This window comes from Ochotona curzoniae, unplaced genomic scaffold, assembly GCF_017591425.1.
Source record: "Ochotona curzoniae isolate NIBS_2020 unplaced genomic scaffold, NIBS_Ocur_1.0 contig_3050, whole genome shotgun sequence".
Classification (NCBI taxonomy): domain Eukaryota; kingdom Metazoa; phylum Chordata; class Mammalia; order Lagomorpha; family Ochotonidae; genus Ochotona; species Ochotona curzoniae.
This window is the reverse complement of record NW_024465705.1, coordinates 806,123-828,167: the sequence shown is the minus strand read 5'-3', so window position 1 is coordinate 828,167 and position 22,045 is coordinate 806,123. Positions and strand designations below refer to the sequence as shown.

Genomic DNA, 22,045 nt, shown 5'->3' with positions numbered 1-22,045 from the left:
TGAAATTCCTTCATTGTGAGCATGTACCTAGCATAAAGTCCAGCGTCTTATTGTCCAGATAAGTTCAGTGGCCTCTTGGGGAGACCTTCTCTGGTCTGAAGGTAGAGCTAACAGAGTAAAGTTCCGGTCAGTTAAAACCCCCAACAAAACATCAGCGTCGATATACAATGTTATGGGATTAATTGGTATAGTGTTGAGTGAACAATATGCTAAAAAAAAAAAAAAAAGTTCAATTCTTCCGCACCTCTGGGTTTAGACAGTATCAGTGACAGGTTCAAAAAGTAACAATCAACCAAGCATAAATTACAGGTTAAATCCAGGCAAACATTAGATGTCTGACATAGTATTGAGTAGACAATATGTAAAAATTACATGTAACTTCTTGATTACCTTCTACAACTATTTCAATGTCACCTCCTCAATTGAGGTGTGTAACGATTTTGGGGGGTGTTGCAGGGAAATCTCTCATACCTTGTTAATGCGTACTTGTTCTTTATGTTCCATCTAATAGTATATGAGTGAGTCCTTGATGACCTATCTTTATTGTTCTTTGGTTATCTCATCCTATTAGTGTGTGTATATGAGTGTGTGCGTAAGTGTGTGTGTGTGTGTAGGGGGGAAGGGGGGTTTAGGAGGAACCTTGTTGGTCTTTCTAGGGGGTGGAGGCCCAGAGCTGAAACTAGGTAAGGACTGGAGAGGATTCCTCCCCCACTGTCCTGCCAGAAGTTTATTGATCTTCTGGTTCTGATGACCAATCGTGGTTCCTAGTTGTTGTTCTGATGTCGTTGGTTCCTATGTGGAAGGACTCGGGCTTCTTCCATCTCGTGTAGTTGGTCCAAAGAGAGGGGGTGTCTGTCCTCTGGGTTCACAGCATTCGGAGGCATTCCAGATCCCCGTGTTCTCTTTGGCAGTTGTGTTGACGTTCTTGTGTCCATTCTGATAGACCTTGGTGGGAGTCCGGGAGTCCTTATGGGTGGGGGATAAGCCTCCTCCAGTCCCTCTGTTCCGCTCTGGGGTTCTCCCCTATTCTGTGCATATGACCACTTGTTAATAGACTGTTTGGGTCGTTCCTAATTCCCCTGTGTGTCATTTTAGCTTTTGCTGTTGTCTAATGCTGGTCTGGATCTATCAACTTTAAGATACTTATCTAGTTGCTGCAGGTTACACTACGTGGATTCCTAGCTTTTTCAAGGGAAATGAGAGATTTCTCTGTGTTCCCACCCAGTTACTGTGTATCGTAAGGAATTGGCATTATATTGGGAGTTACAATCATTCGGAACTTATGGAGTGAAACCATGATAGCAGCAGATTCATCTGAGGGAGATTTACAGCCGTTGGAAATCTTTAGGGTTGCTTGGTGTCCCCAAAACGCTATAGCTTCAGCATGAAGCCGTCTTGAGCAGCATACAGAGAACCAATTTCTCAGGGCTCCCTGGCAGGGTGGCCAGCAGGCGAAGCCTGGCGCCAACTGGCGCACTGGCCGCCCTGAAGCAGCCTTCCGAGTGGGCGTGAACACTGCTGGTTGCATTCTGGGAGATGAACTTGGCTGAGCCTGGGGACCCTGGCAGCAGCCATGTTGCCAGGGGTCACGTCCCCGAGCGTCAGCCCCGCCCCTCTTCCTGGCCCAGGCTTGGGTCTAGCCATACCCCTAGCGCCACTGGCCCAGGTGTCAGCTAGCTGTACCTGTGCTACCACGCTAAGCCGGAAAAGGGCCACGCGTGGGGGGTCCAGCCTCCCCGAAGCAGCCTTCCGAGTGGGCGTGAAGACTGCTGGTTGCATTCCGGGAGACGAACTTGGCCGAGCCTGGGGACCCTGGCAGCAGCCATGTTGCCAGGGGTCACGTCCCCGAGCATCAGCCCCGCCCCTCTTCCCGGCCCGGGCTTGGGTCTAGCCACGCAATAAGAATAAATTTCAATGACTATTTGAAAATATACAAACGTGAACTGAATATAATTTTTCAATTTATTCAGGTGAGCAAGTCGAAAAAATACTTTGTCACATCTGGTACAGATCTGATCCACTGCTCAGAGAAAGGCATGACTGGAGTGACTCACATCCTTAAGATTTCCTTTTTAAGAGAATACAATTTGTTTGGCACTTTTAATTAGTGTAACTCAAAACATGCATATTTTTTCTCCTCCAGCTCTCTCACGCTGGAAGGACTCTTGCTGCGCAGATTCGCGCTGCAAGAAGGATCTAGAAACTCATGCTCAAACAGCATTTTGGTTCTGAGTCCACCAGTGCTGCCCCGTCCCCCGTCAGTACACAGCGCTGAGAAATCTCAAACATAAACTGCAGTAACCAGTCTAAGAAATCTTATGAAAAATCTTTCTAAAAATTATAAAAATGCTTCTAGAAATTTAACTTGTAAAATACAATTGACTTTAAACTAAAAAACAAAATTCCCAACTTTACAAAGCCCTTGTCACCTGATTATACTCTGTCGACCCTTTGGCCATATTCTGCATCATTTAGTGGCCACCTTTGACCTTTCAAGGAAGTCTTGCTACTATTTCTGAACCCAGTGTTTTCTTTGCCTTTGAAAAACCAATACAATTGTAGCATTAAGTTTTGCAAAACTTGTCTTAAAGGCCTATACAATTCTTATCTCCTAGTGCAGAAAAAGTAATCTTTTTTTAACAGGAAGAAATGACTAATTTGTCATAAATTATTACTATACATTAGACATGTCCATATCAATAATTCAAATGTAAACGTAACACTGGGAGGAAATGAGGAATCGAGACACAGACCACGGGGCGCTGAGCGGCCCACACCACTCCTCGCTGAGCCAGGCCACCGTGGCAAGTACACTTCTTACGACTGACACCCTTGATGTATATACCTTTGATCTGCAATATTAAATGTTTCAAAAATGGGAATCCAATGACACACAGAGCGTAAAGAAATCAAACTGAACCCAAACCAAAGACTTTTACCACCAGACAATGTTCCAGAAGCCATGGTGTCCAGCTCATCACCCTGTTTGCATCTAGAAGGAGGTTTCCAAAAATAACCCATATTTAACTTGTAACAAATTACCTAACTTTTATTCAGCTGATCCATACTTACAAACAGAATTTTACAGAAAATTCCAAAGTTCCCTCCCTTTGCCTCTTACTGAGCAGGCTGAGTGAATGTGATGCGCCGCCGCCGTCTTTGGAAAGCCTTCAAGTTCCACTTGCTCGGCTCCAGCATGTGTGGCCCGTTGTAGACAAACAACACCGTCATCTTCTCCGAGTAAGGAAGATTCTGCAGGAGCTATATTGAAACAGACAAAATGTCACTTACGCTCTTCTGAGTGTACATCTATGCATTCAAACGCGTATATCCTTAACAGGTGCTCTGAAGCTCTCCAACACAACCTTGCCGTGCTGTGAGCATCACCTGATGCAGTACCGTGGGAATCCAGCCCACAGCAGTGATGCACCTCCCAGGCCAAGGGGGCTCCTCGCGCCTACAGAATAGCATGCGCCCTTCTCATGGGAACGCACTCCCCTCATCAGTACACGTGTTATTACGGTATTCTTAGTGCCTTTCCGGGAGGTGTCAGCTGATGGGTCAGCCCAGGGGAGACTGGAGTTACACTTTAGATCGCTTAGGGCCTACCTTTGGTGTAATGAAGAAGTACTGAGACGTGTTCTCTTTACAGGCAGTATTTACAATGATTTCAAATACTCTCCGTTCATTGATGGGGTCCATTCCCTAAACAAGGACAAAGACACTGAATGCAGTTAAACTTACTACAGCATACAGTAAGACTTAAAAACAAAAGAACCATTGCTCTACCTGGTTAATTTGGTCAAATACTCTGAATGGACACCTGTTCAGCTCTTGAAGTGCCATCAGGTACAGCATAGTAGAAACACTTCTTTCACCTCCACTTTGATGGTGAGGAGTTAATTCATGCAGCTGAGTACTACTGCGAAACTTGACTCTAATACGAATTCCGTATTTGTCATAGTCTTCCTGTAAAACATTGAAAAAGTGATGAAAAATGACAGTTTCTTCAGCTACTTTAATCCTTGCTGAAGAGACTGAATAATCAATTCCAAGAGCAGATGCAGTGGGCTTGGCAGCTGCAGATGCAGAATCCCAACTGTTCAACTTTATGGCCCCGGGAAGGCAGAAGGCAGCCCAAGTCGGCAGCCGGTGGGGAACCTGCACAGGGTCCAAGCTCCTGGCTTCGTCCTGGCCCAATCCTGACCACTGCAGTCCCTGGGAATGAACCAGCAGACACAAGAACTCTCTCTGTTTCTCTGTAACTGCACCTTTCAAATGAAAATTTCTATTTTTTAGAATTTTTGCTTTTTCATAACACAGTTCTACAGGCAAAGGGCTATCCCTTTCCACTCTCCTCAAATAAGTTTTTTTTTTTTAAGATTTATTTTTATTATTTTTTCATTGGAAAGGCGGATATACAGAGAGGAGAGACAAAAAGGAAGATCTTCCGTCCAATGATTCACTCCCCAAGTGAGCGCAATGGCCGATGCTATGCCGGACCGAAGCCAGGAGCCTCTTCCGGGTCTCCCACGCGGGTGCAGGGTCCCAAAGCCTTGGGCTGTCCTCTGCTGCTTTCCCGGGCCACAGGCAGGGAGCTGGAAGGGAAGTGGGGCTGCTGGGATTAGAACCAGCGCCCATATGGGATCCCGGGCGTGCAAGGTGAGGACCTTAACCACTTGCGCCACCACGCTGGGCCCAAAGTTTTTTTTTTTTTAATAGGAAAAAACAACTTAAAACTTAGCGGTACCAGCTCGTGTAAAGCAGTAAAATATTAGCCAAGCAGTTACGGTCCAAAAGCTGTAAAGATCCCATGGATCCACTCAGGCACAGCTAACACATTCAGAGTAGATCCCATGGATCCACTCAGGCACAGCTAACACAGTCCAGGTAGATCCCAAGGATCCACTCAGGCACAGCTAACACATTCCAGGTAGATCCCATGGATCCAGGCACAGCTAACACATTCAGAGCAGAATGTCTGGTTTGTAAGCCAGAGGTGAAGGCAACAAGCACACCTGGTACACCATGCTGCATGACACTGCAAAGCAGCTCTGGGTTCCACTGCTGAGGGCAGGTTTTCCCTGTGTCTTTGGTTGAATGCTAATCCCCTGCCCCATGGTGCCAGCAGCCCACTTCAGCACTGGTTCGGGCCCTGCTGCTTCCCTTCCAATGCAGCTCTCTGCTTATGGACTGGGAAAGCACCAAAGAATGGCCCAAGGCTTTGCCACGTTGCACCATGTGGGAGATGCAGAGGGTTACTGGCTCCTGGCCTCTGATCTGATCAGCTCAGGTCACTAGTTATGGCCATTTGGGGAGTGAACCATTGACTGGAGGATTATTCTGTCTCCCCGACTGTCCTTCTCTCTCTGTAAATTCTGCTTTTTGAATAGAATAAATAAATTTTAAAAAGCACATTGGTTTCCTAAGTGTGTTTCAGTTATGTTAGCTAGCTTACAACTCTTCCTCCTTCAACAATGGTTGCTTTACAGAGTAATGCCTTTGTCCAACACAGATGAGCAGCCACTACTCAAAACAGAAACATAAGGAGTTACTAGTAAGGTATTAGTCACTGATTTAAAACAGGAAAAGAAAAAAAAATGACCCTAATGGAATCCTACAGGCATTTCTTCCTTTGAGTAATTTTCTAGTAAGCAAAGTCTTCAGAAACAAACGCAAAATAACTAAATAATTTACAAATGCAAAATAACTAAATAATTTGCTTTTAGTACATAATTAAAATTGCCTACCCAGAATACATTTCAAGTATAATTTTACCTCATTTTCTGTATGGAGATCCACTTCACCAGCACATTGCATAGAACTAAAAAAATTGCTGAATTTTTCATTAATTTTTTCTACCAGCTCCTTTAAAGGATTAAGCCACCTTTCTTTTACCTAAAAATAAAAGTAACATAAACATAATTTAAGGGAAGTATTGTATTACACTCTGTTAAAAAAAAGACTTCATATAGACTACATTTTGTTTCCGTGTTAACCTGCTCAATGAGTGCACACCTTTACCCCAGGAGCATTCACTCTATCTTGCATTATTCTATATTCTCGTACCATTAACAACAAACATGACAGAGAGAGACAAAAGCTAAACAATTACCTGGGAGATGCTCTCCCTGTATTTATCCAGTTCAATTCTCTTTCCCTGTAGTTCCTCAGTTAACTGCTCGATTTCTTCTTCTCTTTTCATGTATTCTTCAACCACTTGCTTTAACACAAATCCAACAAAGGACAAAATTATTTAAATTCTTACATAAATCCAAATATGACCTGAAGATGCCAATTGTGTTGCACTGTACGGATCCAATTAATATGTTCTTATTACACACTGCAAACGTCATTTCTATACTCTGGGAGGGGAGGAGGGAAAGCAGACATGGCAGGGTTTCAGGTCAGCCTAAGTATTCTTTTTGTAAAGAAAAAGCACGGAACACTGTGTTCCTTAGCAGGAATCTATTTAAAATTCTAATCGATTCAGATTCTGGCATTTAAAGCACATTGTTCCTGCTGTCTAGCTTATTATTACCAAGCGCTCTAGTACAGAGTGGGAGGCGAGCACTAGGGGAACCGTGTGTGCAGGTGACATCAGCTACGGGGCGGGAGCACACAAAGAGGCATACTGTAGGATTCAGGCCCGTGAAGCAGGATGCTCTCGATCTTTCTTCGGTCAACAAAGCATCAATTTCATCCAAGGTGTTTGGAAGATCTTGGAAAGCCTACACCAAAAAGAAAAAAGTTACTATAGATACTATAAGGAAAAGCAGTTCCATTCAAATAACTAAAATAAGTAACAATAACCTGCTGAATAAGTAGCTATCTGCCCAACTACATGCTAGCACTCAGGGAGACAGAGTCATTATAAGCAGGATCTTGTGCCTCCAAAAAGCTTAACTTTACTCAGAGAGAAGACCGAGTGGATACACTACACAGCACGGAAGGCAATGTGTTACTGGGGAGCATTAAGTCAGCAGGAGCTAACACATACTACAGAATCTGGGAAAGCAGAGCAGTCAAGGCTACAGGAGACTCAGGCGGTCAAGCAAAGCGGAGGGGCGAGCAGAAGTTGGAGAAAGAACGAGTACTGCATACCATGGGGGTGAGGAGCTGTGTCCATTTGGAATGGTAGGTACTTGCTGAATTGGTAGAATGGGTCCAGAGTATGTGGGGCATTGAAAGAGAGCAAGAAGTTAGAACTTGACACTGCACTTATGAAGAAGTAAAAAGCATCCTAAGAATCCAATGTGCCAGCAGAAAGTCACCACAGTGCTACCTTCTGAGCCCACGCCACAGAGACCAGTCGGAACAGAGCCTGTCCTGAGGGAAGGGCAGCACACACCGTTTTGCATAGCACAAGCAGCAACGTCCACGGACTACAAGACACGAGTCCCTGGAAAAGGCTGACACAGGACATTAACCTCTCGGTGTTTGTCGCCTTGTGGTGTATGTGTCCGACACACAGTTACCCTCACGGAACTCTGCTAGATACCTTCCATCACACACAAAAGGAACCTTCATTCCACTTGCCCACTTCCCACTGGAAGCAAGATCCACCCCTCCGCACTACCCGTTCAGCTGAAACACTCAGAGGATTTCTCTCCCTCAGCCTGCTCGCTTCCAACACCTCAACAGATCTCGTTGGCTTTGTCAATGAAAGCAACCTGAAGTATGTCAACTTCTCTCCAGGCCTTCATGGTTGCCACGCCAACCAATGAAACAATAAATTGTTGGTGGGCCAAGGAAATAACGTAGTGCACGGTGTCCTTTGTCCCACCCCACTCCGCTCTCCACACAGAACACCTTTGTCTAAACTCAAGTGTTAGTAAGAGCGCTCTCCTCCTCCCTCTGTGGATTCTCTTCATCTCCACGCGCCCCTCGAGGGTTTTGCTCTCTGTCTGTGCAGTTTTCATTCCCACTGAGACGGCCCTAACCTGAAACGCATCAGCAAACTCACTGCATGCCATTGCCTAACAGCCACACTGACTTCTCTCAACTTCTCACCCCGTCGCTCCTCTCCTTGGCATCTCGCACCTCGGAACATACCCTATTCGGCTTTCTGTGTTTTGGTCAGCCCCGTCCTCCTTACTAGAATGCAAATTTCAGTAGACGAGGAAATATGTCTGTCTCATTCAATATCTATTACACAGCAATAATCAATTTATTTAATGAAATATTATTTTCTAAAGTAGAAGAAATTATCAAGGATGAATCACCCTGTATTCAGAAAAAAATAGCTATGATACTAAACTTTATTTATTTTATGCTTAACACAATGCACTTCACAAAAGATCTAGTGTTATCATGGGAATACATCCCACAGTTAGTTCTAGAGGCATCTACCGAGTCCCTGCTATGTCTCCCATCGCTCCAATCTTGGCTTCTTGGATTTAAGAATACGAAAATCATAATCTGCATTATTCTTTTTTCCAGTTGTTTTCATCTTTAGTAGAGACTTTATTATCTACTGAAATAGATATGTAAAATTAAAATAAAAAATAAAATACCAAATAGTTTCAAATTAACTTCTAATTATGTATCCCCTTTCTCCTGAGTAAGCACGGCGGCACGTTCACCTCCCCACGTGACAGACGAAGCCCGAAGCCCAGGGTTCCTCACATCAGCTGGAATGCCGGCTGAAGGGCATGACTCCAGCTTGACTGAGTGCTATGTCGGAATAGAAAATACACCGGAAAAAAACCTTTCTTTCCTCCTTTCTTCAGAGATGCTACAGTTGAATATCCAGCCCCGCTGAACCCCCAAGTTCCTGAAAACCATTTTCACCTTTCCTCTCACCCCAGGTATCACTCAAATTTACCCAGGAATTTACACCTTTGGGTGAAAAGCCCACTTTCCCCAAAGGAACTAATCTTAAGATATGTTTTTATAAAGTGAGTTCCGTGTTTTAAGACTTTTAGTATTAAGCAGTAAAAATAGTGGGCAAATGTAAATGAAACACATAAAATCTGTTAAGCAAAACTACTTCCCCCCACACTGAGTTGCCGTGTTTTAGCCGCGCTCGCCGGGCCCTGCTCAGAGCGTCCACATCCGCCATACTTACTGTCTGGTACTCGGGGGACACAGTCTGCTCGGCACCCAGGTCGCACACCTGCCGGGCTCTCTTCATCAGCTCCTTGCACTTCTGCAGTAACCTCTGTCTGCTCTCATCCAGCTCACCATAACGCTGCTGTAGTAAGAACAAGAAATGTACAAGTTCAATGTCACAGGTAAATCAGAGCTATGCTATTACATCACCAAATACATCACTGAGTTCTGGTTATAATAATCATCAACACCATGCTCACGGGAAACCAAATATCAAATCATAAATACTTTAAATACTTTAAAAGCTGATTTGAACTTAAACCTTGGAATATTGTAGCACACAGTAACCCAACTCTTGATTCCCTGAGATCTCTGAAGGGAACCTTCCGAACGCTCCCTAAGCCATGTTCTGTTCTGCTCTAACAAAGCCTCAGATGTGGCAGCTCAGCGGTGTCCAACGGCTGCCCACGCAGCTCCCCTGCACTGACCCACCTAGCCACGCCTTCACCAATGAACGGGCACCTAGTAGTGCCTGCACCACCTTGGACTGAGATGGTGAGGAAGGAGATCACACAGGACCCATGGCAAGGCAGAAGTCACAGTCACTGCCAGCTCCCAGCCAGCTGCAGGCTCTCACTGCCGGCTCCCAGCCAGCTGCAGGCTCTCACTGCCAGCTCCCAGCCAGCTGCAGGCTCTCATTGCCAGCTCCCAGCCAGCTGCAGGCTCTCACTCACTGCTGGCTCCCAGCCAGCTGCAGGCTTTCAGTGAGACTCTGCTATCACTGCTAGTGTTACTACTATTCCTCACAACACTGTACCATGATGTTAGTCCCATTTTATACTTTAAAAGACTAAAAAGCTAAACCATCTCTCTGCACATGCATGCAGTTAGAGGCTGTCACAGTTCTACCCAGGCCTGCTGACAGGCACGATGCACCTCGATGGCGTGAGTCTGAACACAGCCCACGTGCAGCACAGGAGACTGGTCATGGAGCCACGAGAACTGTACAGAGCACTAGAGCAGCAGCAACAAAGGCATTCCAGGGATAAACAATGAATAACATCAAGGCACAGGAGTCTCCAAGACTCGCTCAATTAGAGAACACATAACTGAAAAGAGTTTTCTCGCATGAACTCCTCAGTCCCCACAGCCTGAGACAGAGAGGAGAAAACGGTGTGGCCTGCCAGTCGGCAACACTGGACTGCCCTCGGAGGACCAGCACACTCAGGGACGCTCCACAGCAACTAGACACCCTCCTACCTCCTAGTTCGCTTCCTGTTCCTCTTACGCTTGCGAAAGCGAAGTATTAGAGCATTACAGGAAATATACTGTCAATGACTTTAATCTTTGAAGCTCTGGAGTTAACACAAAACCTCATTCAACAATTTCTTTCTACTTGGTGACATGATAAAATGTTCTTTAAATTCATGTATACCTCTTCATATAGCACCTGTTTGTATTTTTGGTTTTTTATTACAAAAATTTAGTTATTCTGGGCCCAGCGCAGCAGCCTAGCTGCTAAAGCACTCACCTCGCATGCGCCAAGATTCTGTATGGGCTCCAGTTCTAATCCTAGCAGCCTTACCTACTTCCCCATCCAGTTCCCTGTTTGTGGGAAAGTAGTCGAAGATGGCCCAAAGCCTTGGGACACGACAACTGTGTGGGAGACCCAGAAGAGGCTTCAGGCTCCTGGATTCAGTCTGCTGAAGCTCAGGCATTGCAGCTGCTTGGGGAGTGAATCAGTGGTGGAAGATCTTTCTCTCTGTCTCCTCTCTATATCTGACTTTCCAATAAATTTTTTTAAAAGATGTAATTATTTTTATTGCAAAGTCAAGTTTACAGAAAGAATCAGTGGCTATTATGGCTGGAGCTGAACCAGTTTGAAGCCAGGAGGCTGGAGCCTCTTTTGTGTCTCCCACATGGGTGCAGGGTGCCAAGGCTTTGGGCCATCCTCTTTCGCTTTTCCAGGCCACAAGCAGGGAGGGAGCTGAACGGGAAGTGTAGCAGCTCAGACACAAACTGGTGTCCTTATGGGATCCCTACACTGGAAAGGGGAGGATTAACCAATTGAGCCACTGAACCAGGCCTTTTTTTTTTAAACGATAGTTCTCGTTGAACCTTCGTTTTGGCTGGCAGCGGCAGAAACAAGGTGTACTCAACTAGAGTCCCATCAAGTGAAGCTGGTGAGAAAGTTTGTATTTCTCCTTGGAATCTAGCCTTCTGCAGTTAATCAACAACACAGTCCATCTGTTGAAGACATCACAGGGAACAAGGCAAGATTTACAGCCTTCCCAACAGCCCAAATCAGCAGCTCAAAAAAGATTACTTTGTAGGCATAAGTCATGGAAGAAATTAGTAAGTAAAATTTTCACTCTGAAATGCTTTTTGAGGAAGTTCAGTTGTCACAAAAACCACACAGGAAGATACACAGAAATACCTTTGACATGGAGCAAGGAAAAGCTGTTCTAAAAAGGCCCTCTTCTGGTAGAAGTGAGAATTACTTGTAGAATTTTAAAAATGAAACATTAAATATTTTTATAAGTTCATTTAAGAGTCCAACTAAACGAAAATCACTTTCTATTAAGAATAGAATTAACTTTATGGTACATAAACTTCTAATAGTCAAACATCAACTCTTAAGTCTGAAAACACATTACTTTAAATTTTAATGCCCAATATATGAAATTCAGAATACCACACAAGATGAAAACTTCTAATTCAGTCAATTTTAAACTGCAAATAGCAATTTGACCATATGTAATCCGAAAATCCTAAACTTCTGGGTGTTAATACCTGATTTGATGAGACAGGCCACAGTCAAACCAGGCATACTAACACATTACATAAAACTGCCCGCGAGATGTGTATAGGGTACCGTGAAAACACCAATTTTATATTGAAATTTCAGGCTCATCAGGCAATAATTTCATTACAATATGCGAATACCCATTAAACCAAAAAAACATAATCACTTCTAAGGTTAAACATTTCAAATAAACGATATCTAACCTTAGTTGTCACTTCTGAAAGTCAGTGTTCTATAACTGAATTTTGGTGGGATAGGAAGAAGTAAAATCTTAAGAGTAGAAAGTGGGACAGTAGAAGTAAAGAAGAAGAACAGAGGCTACATGAAGAACACACGAGTTGGAGCCAGAGATTCATTGTAATGCTGTGCAGGATTTTCACTAGCTTAGTCACCTCCTCATGCCTCCCAGATTGCACCTTAGCAGGAGCGTCAGTCAGGAGCAGGGTTGGGAATTGCACTCAAGCACGCAGATGGACATGGGCACCAAGGGCAGAATCCATTTAACTGGATGCACTCAGATGGACATGGGCACCAAGGGGCTGAATCAATTTAACTCAAATACTCAGATGGACATGGGCACCAAGCGGCTAAATCCTCTAACTGGGATGCATTCAGAAGGCCATGGGCACCAAGGGCAAAATCCATTAAACTGGATGTACTCAGATGGACATGGGCACCAAGGGGCCGAGTCCATTTAACTGGATGTATTCAAATGCACATGGGCACCAAGGGGCAGAATCCATTTAACTGGATGTACTCAGTTGGACATGGGCATCAAGGGGCCGAATTCATTTCACTGGATGTACGCAGATGGGCATGGGCACCAAGGGGCAGAATCCATTTAACGGGATGTCCTCAATGGACATGGGCACGAAAGGGGCAGAATCAATATAACTGGATGTGCTCAGATTGACATGGGCACCCAGCACTGAATCCATTTAACAGAATGTATTCAGATGGATATGTGCACCAAGGGGTGGAACCCATTTAACTCAAGCACTCACATGGACATGGGCATCAAGGGGCTGAATCCATTTAACTGGATGTACTCAGATGGACTTGGGCACCAATGGAAGAATCCATTTAACTGGATGTAATCAGATGGACATGGGAACCGAGAACAGAATCCTTTTAACTGCATGTATTGAGATGGACATGGGCACCACGAGGCATGACCCATTTGCCTAGAAGTACTCAGATGCACATGGGCACCAAGGGGCAGAATCCATTTAACTAAAGATCACAGATTGACATGGGCACAAAAGGGGAAAAATACATTTAACTGGATGTACTCAGATTGACATGGGCACCCAGCACTGAATCCAATTAACAGAATGTATTCAGATGGATATGTGCACCAAGGGGTGGAATACATTTAACTCAACAACTCACATGGACATGGGCACCAAGGGGCTGAATCCATCTAACTGGATGTACTCAGAGGGACTTGGGGACCAAGGGAAGAATCCATTTAACTGGATGTACTCACATGGACATGGGCACCAAGGGGCAGAATCCATTTAAATGGATGTCCTCTGATGGACATGGGCACCAAGGGCAGAATCCTCTTACTGGGATGTACTCAGATGGACATGGGCGCCAAGGGGCAGAATTCTCTTACTGAGATGTACTCAGATGGACATGGGCACCAAGGGCAGAATTCATTTAAGTGGATGTACTCAGATGGTCATGGGCATAAAGGGCTGATACTACTCAATGTGAGGCATTTTACTGCTCTGCCACCTGGTATGTTTATGGTGGGTTATATAATAAGGATTTTATTTTTTATTCTAAAAGTTATCCATGATATAAGAATATTACCGGAGGTATTATGCATAGAATATTGTTATGTCCCTACCAGGTCTGTAAGAGGTACTATCTACTGGGTCCCTATTGTAAATATTATTCAAATTCTCCTGTATTTCCTTCTCCCAAAGCACCTAACCTGAAGCAATATTCTTTTATTTATCCATAATATGTATACACGGCAAGTCAGCAAACAATCTATTTTACCTTGCTTGTTCCCCTTGTTGCACATTTTAGAGTTCTGCTTTAGTTAACACTGTCAGGCACGGTACAACACAGTACACATTTTATTGTCTCCATTAACTACCATTTGGCTCTACTTCTCAAGAATTAGCTTTGTTCCACAAAGAAGGTTCAATTGACCTGCCAATTTGCAATGCCGGACCGCTCCAGCACTCTCCCAATTCTCTGGAGTCCATAGGCTGCCTGCTAGCGTCCAGCACTCAGATTGGTGTGCTGAGCGTTCTATACTTAACCAAGGCCTCCTCCCACTGCAGATGAGAACATCCGGGCATCCTGATCTCGGGTTCTCTAACCTCCTCCTTGGTGATATCACCATAGCCTTGCTGCTACTACTGGGGCTGCTATAACTCACCCACTTCTATTTTAGAGTTTCCAGCTGCCACACAAAAAGGAATTCAGTTGACTTTTATTCTAAAACTCATGAAATTGAGTGATAGCAGAGCCTTTGTCATTCACAGTCCCTTGGATCACATCTGAGTTCATGCTAAGACTATGAATCAAAATATCAGTGGGCAATGGTGACAAAGATAAACGCTATGATTAAAGTGCTGGGTCACTGAAACTGTTATCAGTCTAAATTCATGAAATCTGGGAAAGAACTGGAACCAGACCTTAATCACATGGACAATGATCCAATCAAGCAGCCTGCATGATAGGGCCGCAACAGAATCCCTGTGCAACACAACTTGGTTGAGTGTCCTTGTTGGCTACACAGACGGGACAGGAGGGCTACACTTTGCTCCACGGGGAAGGGGCAGACTCTGCGCTTCCTCCTTCCAGGCTTCTCTGCATCTGAACAGTTCTGATTTGTACCCTTTATAACAAAGCTACAGTCCTTCACCCAGGGTGTTTCTGAGAATGTCATGGGCCTCTGGATCCACAGCCAGCTGGTCGGAAGTGCAAGAAGAGTCTGTGGCCCTGTGGCCCTGCAGCTCCTCCCTCATTAGAGCAGTCTAAGATCTTAACTAGTCAAGTTCACCACTTAACTTCCAATGGTCAACATCGTAGCAATACTGTAAGAAAATGATGAGGAGGCCTTAAAAGTTACTTGTTGGTACATGCTGTCCGTTAGTTTATGGATGTCAATAACGCTAACTGTATTTTTATTTTATGGAAATAATTTGAGAAATCCAAAGGATCTCATTACCAGTTCGTTCCTGGGTTCTAAATTAATCTGGTCTATCATACTTTCTTCCCGCTACACGCTATCTGATATTTATCAATTCACAGATATTAACAGATTCAATTGTCAAGGTTACCGAGCTGCTCTAATGTGACCTCAAGTTTACGTTGTCAGCAGCTGTATGCATTAAGTTTGTAAATTCAACTGCATACAACAACAAACTGTATTGCAAGTGGGGATATATATGAAGTGTTTTCAAACTGACCGGAAGCTTGAATCTCCACCAGAAATAAAAGCACACATCTTACCTCAGTGAGGCGTAGTTGTGATGACACAGCCATATAATCCGATTCTAATTTATTCTTCTCAGAGATCATTGTAGTATTTTGAAGAATTAAACCAACTTTTTGTTTGTGCAACGAAGTACAAATCTAAGTGGGGGGGGAGGAGGACATCCGTAATAGTTTTGTGTTTAAGAGTTATGAGAAACTTCTAAAATAAGTTAAATTATAAATCATGTAATCCACAAAAATGACATTCCCTCTCATGAATGAAATTCTCTTATATAGCATTAAAGTAGAAGTCAGCCATTGCCAGCTCCGGCCAGGGGCCAGCCCTCGAGCCAGCAGCTGTACAGCCAGGGGCCCAACCGGCAGCTTAATCTGCAGTGCCACAAAGGCAACTCTGACAGAATCTTCCTGCTTTTTAAAAGTTATCTGGAATAAAATAATCTAATCAACGCTTTTAATCTAATGAGAAAATTTCAGTAACTGAGCAAACTAAAACTGATGACAAAAATTTCTCACCTATATAACTAAAACACCAAATTTCTTCATCACAATCTTCCCTCCAATAAGGAATAAAACATCTCTCAGGGACTACCACTGTGGCAGAGTAGGGTAAGCCACTGCCCGTGATGCCAGCACCCCATGTGGGCAGCAGCTGGTGTCCCAGCTTTGCTCTAACTCTCCTGGGAAAGCAGCTGAGGATGGCCCTCCCACATACGTGGTAGAGCTGGGAGAAGTTCTGGGCTCCTGGCTCAGGCAAGGCCAGCCCGCAGGCCACAGTCATGCAGCCATTTAGGGAGTCAATCTGCCGACAGAGTGCCTCCCACCCTGTCTCCGCCATTCTCTCTCTTGCTACTTTTAAAATAAATAACTAAAGTTAACTTTTGAAAAAAAAAAAAAAGACCAACAAAAAAATAGATTTGACTATCTGAATTACTTGCAATAAAAAATTGCTAAAATCAAGAAAATGTCCCTTACCTTCATTAGGTTTGTTAATTCAGTAACAAGTTTTGCCTTTTGAATATTTATTTCTTTGATTTTGGTGGCCACTTTTTGTTCTTCCTCTTTCAGGTTGCAGGTGTCCTGTTCCATCAGCTTTAAGCTGCACAACAGACACAACATTGAAGGGTTCAGAGTCAGACATGATTACAGACGCTCAGGGCCCGCAGCTCTGGGCAGGGTTAGACAGTGTTCCAGCCTGCTCCAATGGCAGTGCCACTGTCAGACACGGACAGCAGTCTCCTATGCTTCGGTTTCCTCATCTGTGGACTGCAGAAAGTAAGAGTACCTCCCTGGGCCTGAAGTGCTAGTCCAGCGGCTAATGTCCACACCTTGCAAGTGCCGAGATCCTGAATGGGCACTGGTTTGTGTCCTGGCGGCCCCACTTCCCATCCAGCCCCTGCCTGTGGCCTGGGAAAGCAGTCGAGGACAGCCCAAAGCCTTGGGACCCTGCACCCCTGTGGGAGACCTGGAAGAATCTCCTGGCTCCTGACTGGCTCAACTCCAGCCGTTGCAGTCACTTGGGGAGTGAACCAACAGACGGAAGATCTTTCTCTCAGTATCTCGTCCTCTCTGTATATCTGACTTTCCAATAACAATGTAAAAAAATAAATACATCTTAGAAAAAAAATTAAGAGTACTTCCCTATGGGGCTGTGAAGACTACAACATACTCAGTACAACGGCTAGCCCATAACTAACAAATGTAAGCCTTCTCTGTTGTTACTATGAAACACAGCCTTGATCAACTAGGTAAAAAATGAAAATAAAGCACAACACAATAATTTAAAAATATTAGGTTCCTTTTGCAAAACATTAATTTACACAGAAGCAGAAGGGACTCGGGGAGGGAAGGGATAGAGAGTGATGGAATGATTGAGGACAAAGTCGTCCCCAAGTTTACTGGCCAAACACCTGCAAAGGCCAAGAACAAAGCCGACTGAGTGTTAACCAGGAGCTGAGACCTGGTGAGCCGACCGAGTGTTAACCAGGAGCTGAGACCTGGTGAGCCGACCGAGTGTTAACCAGGAGCTGAGACCTGGTGAGCCGACTGAGTGTTAACCAGGAGCTGAGACCTGGTGAGCCGACCGAGTGTTAACCAGGAGCTGAGACCTGGTGAGCCGACTGAGTGTTAGCCAGGAGCTGAGACCTGGTGAGCCGACGGAGTGTTAACCAGGAGCTGAGACCTGGTGAGCAGCCAGCTACCCTCCGCCTTCCCGAGTCTGCATCAGCAGAAGGCTGGGCTCCACGCTGACCAAGGCGCTCAGACGTGAGGTGGGGCAGCGCCCGGGCTAGCACGGGAAGCTGGTGTGCAGGGCGGAGGATGGAAGCAGTGATAAACGCGAATGACAATGCAGGAAACACGCGAGGACTGAGCGAGGCGAGAGCTGGAATGCACCGAACAAGACAGAATCTGAATAATTATAAAAGCTAGTCTAAAAAAACCCCTTGAACTAGTCTTGAGAGTAGTGCTAGGAAGTCCTGCCAGAGACCAAAGTGAACAGAGGCAGGAAAAGCGCAGTGTGTGAGAGCAGGTGCTTTAAACAGCTTTCCTGCAAAAATGTACAGTGCTTCTCCAGAAAGGCTATGTGCTTTGTACAAGACTTAAGAGAAGTAAATGATTAGTTCAAATTCAAGAAAAAAGTGTAAAGTTGAAATTAATTCTAGAAAGTTAGATTTGCTATGCAACCAAAGTACATAATTCATGCTTTGAGTAAGAGTTAACAGGCAGGCAGAACAAAGTGAGCATATATCCATTCAAACCAATGAACGGCCACCTGTGACTAAAGGTATGTGTCCTAATCACCACGTTTATAGAACAGACAAGCAGTTACAAAGCAGTGACAACCAAAAGGACTGAGCTGTGTCATGACAGGATATGGGAAAGGCATCGAAAAAAAGAGTACTTTTCCCTATACGACAAATTCTACTAGCTCTTATTCTATCACATACATTCCAATTTCTGTAACATAGCTAAATTCAAAACCCTATTCTACAAAATCAGCAAAACCTTCTATCCCTTACTGCTTTCCTCCAGAGCTGGCGGCTTTGTCTGCACCTGCTTCCTACCATTTCAAACTCACTGGGCACGGACACGCAAGCGCAGTGCACAAAGCCCTAGGATGTCCACTGGCGTTTCAGGGCGATTCGTGAGGCTAGGCCTGCCTTAGGCTCCCCTCTCACTGTGCTCTGTGTCCTGGCCAGTAACAGCACAAGGCAAAGCTAATCAACAGAGCAGGATCACAGCGCAGCAGCAGCCACTGAGCCCTTCGTCAGCACGCACTGGGAGAAGCATCTTCAGTGCTTCCTTCTAACAGCAAGCCAGGACCACCTGGGGAGCAGCTGGGGACACCTGGGGAGCGGCTGGGGAGAGCCTGGGGAGAGGCTGGGGAGCGGCTGGGGGATGGCTGGGGGGCAGCTGGGGTCTGCCTGAGGAGCGGCTGGGGAGAGGCTGGGGGATGGCTGGGGGGCAGCTGGGGAATGGCTCTCCAGGACAACTGCTGGGCTGAGCCATTTGGAAGCTGCATTAGAAGCTTCTCCTAGAATACTATCTCTACTTGAGAAATGACAACTAGATAAGTCAGAGTGTTTGGTCATTTTTCTTTCTCCAAGAAGAGATGAAGTGAGCCTGTCACTTCAACGAACAGAGCTGCTGATATTTATTACCACTGATTAATTCAATCTTTTAGATAAAAACCAGAATTCTACAAAATTTGTTATCTGACGCAGAAAGCCCAACAACTTTCCAACTTAACAATTTTGATGGAATCATTTATCCACATGCTTTAAATAATATTATAATGCAGGATGTAACAAAAGCATTATGGGTAAAACATTCACTTAGGGGCTTCTGTTGGCTTAGCACCTCCTAGTTGGTATGCTTCTTCCTTTACACCATAAGGGTGCCAGCTCGTGTCCCAATTGCTCCACTGGCCTTCCAGCTCTCAGCTCGTGGTCTAAGACACTCGATGGCCCAAAGCCTTAGGACCCTGCACTCATATGGGAGACCCGGTAGAAGCTCCTGGGCCCTAGTTCATATTGGCTCAGCTTTGACCCTCAGGGCCACATGGGGAGTAAACCAGCAGATGTGAGATCTTTCTCTCCTCTTTGTAAATCTGTCCTTCTAGTAAAAATTAAAATACATGTTAAAAAAAAGACAGATCGCCATTCACGTCGCATGGAAGCCACCACTGTGGCACAGCACATGCAGCTGCTGACTGCAATGCTCACGTGCCACACTGGAGCACCAGCCTGAGTCGGGCTACCTGCTTCTGCTTCAGCTTCCGGCTAACGTGCCTCGGGGGACCGTGAAGATGCTCCAAGTTACTGCGACCGTGGCGTCCATGGCCCAGACTTGAATGTTGCAACCATCTTGGGGGTGAATGAGCATACTGAAGAACTTCATGCTCTCTGTCCCTGCCTCTGTCACCATGCTTCTCAGATAAATAAATAAATCTTTTCAAAAAATGTAAACCACAATGGATGCTAACATAAGTCCACTGACATGACTTAAGATTCCATACTGTAATTAAACTTTAACAAACTATATTTTCACAAGTTTTGTTGTGATGGTAAAAGAGTAAATACAGCTATCTAAAAGGTCTCCACAGTATTCCTCCTTTTCATAATGGCAGCTCTGTGTGAGGGCTCAACTCCTCCATCTCACCGCACACCGGACACACCACACACTGAACACACAGGCAGCTCCGGGAAACCTCCAGCCCCCACCTGAGGATTGCTGCAGAAACCTGACACAGTTCCATTCTTTGGACAACACTTTTGGTACAGTTATTTTTCGTAACTATTTTCTGTTAAACACAATAAGTTTACTATTTTCTGATAAATGAGCACTACCATGGACATTGTGGTAAACAGCAACAGCTGCAATCCATAGAAGCAGGATTTGAGATCTCCGTTCTTTTAGGCACATAAAGGTGCCCAAGGACTGAGGAGCTGACAGCAGACAGCACCACTCGACACCCCTCTCGCCTTGACATACTGACTAAAATCACGTTTACAATCATGGGCAGGACGAGCAGGGTTTAATGAAAAACTACTTCAACATTAGTGTGGATGTGGTCAGGCACCAGAGAGACGACACTGCGCTCAGGGTTTCGCACGCTCCCCACACAGTCCGCAAAATACCTTCCCTGCTTGGACTTGATCTTCTGCTCCAGCTGCCTCTTCTTGGTCTTTCTCTCAAGCAGCCCCTTCTTCTTCTGTCTCAGGTCATTATCTCTGCATTCCAGGAGCTTGCTTTTCTCACACAAGCCAGTCAATTCTGACTCCACAGACTGCAACTTCATAGTAATTTCCTATGGAAATTCAAAACTGTTAGTACATCTGAAACACAGCTCACATGTGTAACAGCCCAGTCAAATTCACCAACCTTTAGCTGCTCCTCCAAATGCCTCCTCTGCTCCAGGTCCACAGTCACGGTGAGGAACTGGGCCTCTTTCAGGGCCGTATTACTGGAAATAAGCTTGTTCGAATAGAAAGATGTTTTCACCACATAGTTTTCTTCTGCTGTATAAAATTGTTGCAGTCGAGTTTCTTGTATTACCTACAATGCAAAACAAGCACTGACGTTAAAGTACATGTAATAACAATTAAAACATGTTTTAAAGGACTAAAGAATTACAAACACAAAGCAGGTTTAGTTCAGAGTCTAGATAAGTACGAAGCACTCTAGATACACGTTATGCTTTCAAGCACCGCTAATGCCATCACTGAGACAACGGCGGGAGCCCGTACTCCTCGTGCACGCTCTTCATTTCTACGGCCCAAACATGCAGCTTCGCAAGCACTTCCCATATATTTTGTTAACTACTTAATGAAAACATTTTTCATGCGAAGGAGATTTAAAATTGTTTGAATTTTTTCAAATCTTTTAGGAGTTTTGTAGCGTAAGATATAATCTTTTTTTAAAGATTTATTTATTTAATGGAAAGTCAGATATACAGAGAGGAGGAGAGACAGAGAGGAAGATCTTCCGTCCGATGATTCATTCCCCAAGTGAGCTGCAACGGCCGGTACTGCGCCAATCCGACGCCGGGAACCAGGAACCTCTTCCGGGTCTCCCACAGGGGTGCAGGGTCCCAAAGCCTTGAGTCATCCTCAACTGCTTTCCCAGGCCACAGGCAGGGGGCTGGATGGGAAGTTGCGCAGCTGGGAAACGAATCAGTGCCCATATGGGATCCCAGCACAAGCAGAGCGAGGAGTTGAGCCGCTAGGCTACCACACCAGGTCCCACTGCCTTCCATTCTAAACTACAGTTTTTCTGCAAGATAATCTGGAATGTATGAATCTGACATAGGTTTACACAGGATTATTAAGCAAAGCAGAATCTAAACAGTACTCAGTTATCTTAAAAGACATAAGTACCCATTCTTATCTCTATATCCCTCCTATCGTCAAATATTAGCCAAGACTCACTATTGGTGTCTTATTAAAAATAGCAGGATAATATACTTTTAAAAATTCCTGGCCACTTCAGGCTGAACTTTAAGTAAGATAAGGCGTTTCAATAAAACAGACTCGTGTCAGTGAGCCAGTGCCTTCCTACCCGCTCGATCTGTTCTCTCGTCCTTTCGGTTCCCACGGGGACTTCATGGATGTGATACTGGTAGCAAAGGTAGCTCATGACCAGGTCTGGTGCATTGAACAGCTCTCGTAGGTAAGAGATAAACCCGTATTGCCTGAAAAAGTGAGACTCAGTTTGACTTCA

General features: G+C 44.9%; 1 protein-coding gene across 1 annotated transcript in view; it reads right to left on the bottom strand.

Moving 5' to 3' along the window:
* Positions 1-1,917: 1,917 nt before the first annotated feature.
* The window catches only part of LOC121155736 (structural maintenance of chromosomes protein 5-like), a 60,258-nt gene continuing 40,130 nt past the window's right edge, over positions 1,918-22,045 (bottom strand). The window contains 13 exon segments of the mRNA XM_040979204.1: positions 1,918-2,068; positions 3,122-3,261; positions 3,610-3,705; positions 3,790-3,969; positions 5,779-5,898; positions 6,116-6,223; positions 6,636-6,731; positions 9,071-9,196; positions 15,341-15,463; positions 16,298-16,421; positions 20,464-20,633; positions 20,708-20,881; positions 21,884-22,016. Coding sequence (XP_040835138.1) covers positions 2,059-2,068; positions 3,122-3,261; positions 3,610-3,705; positions 3,790-3,969; positions 5,779-5,898; positions 6,116-6,223; positions 6,636-6,731; positions 9,071-9,196; positions 15,341-15,463; positions 16,298-16,421; positions 20,464-20,633; positions 20,708-20,881; positions 21,884-22,016 — 1,600 coding nt within the window. The 3' untranslated portion in view covers positions 1,918-2,058.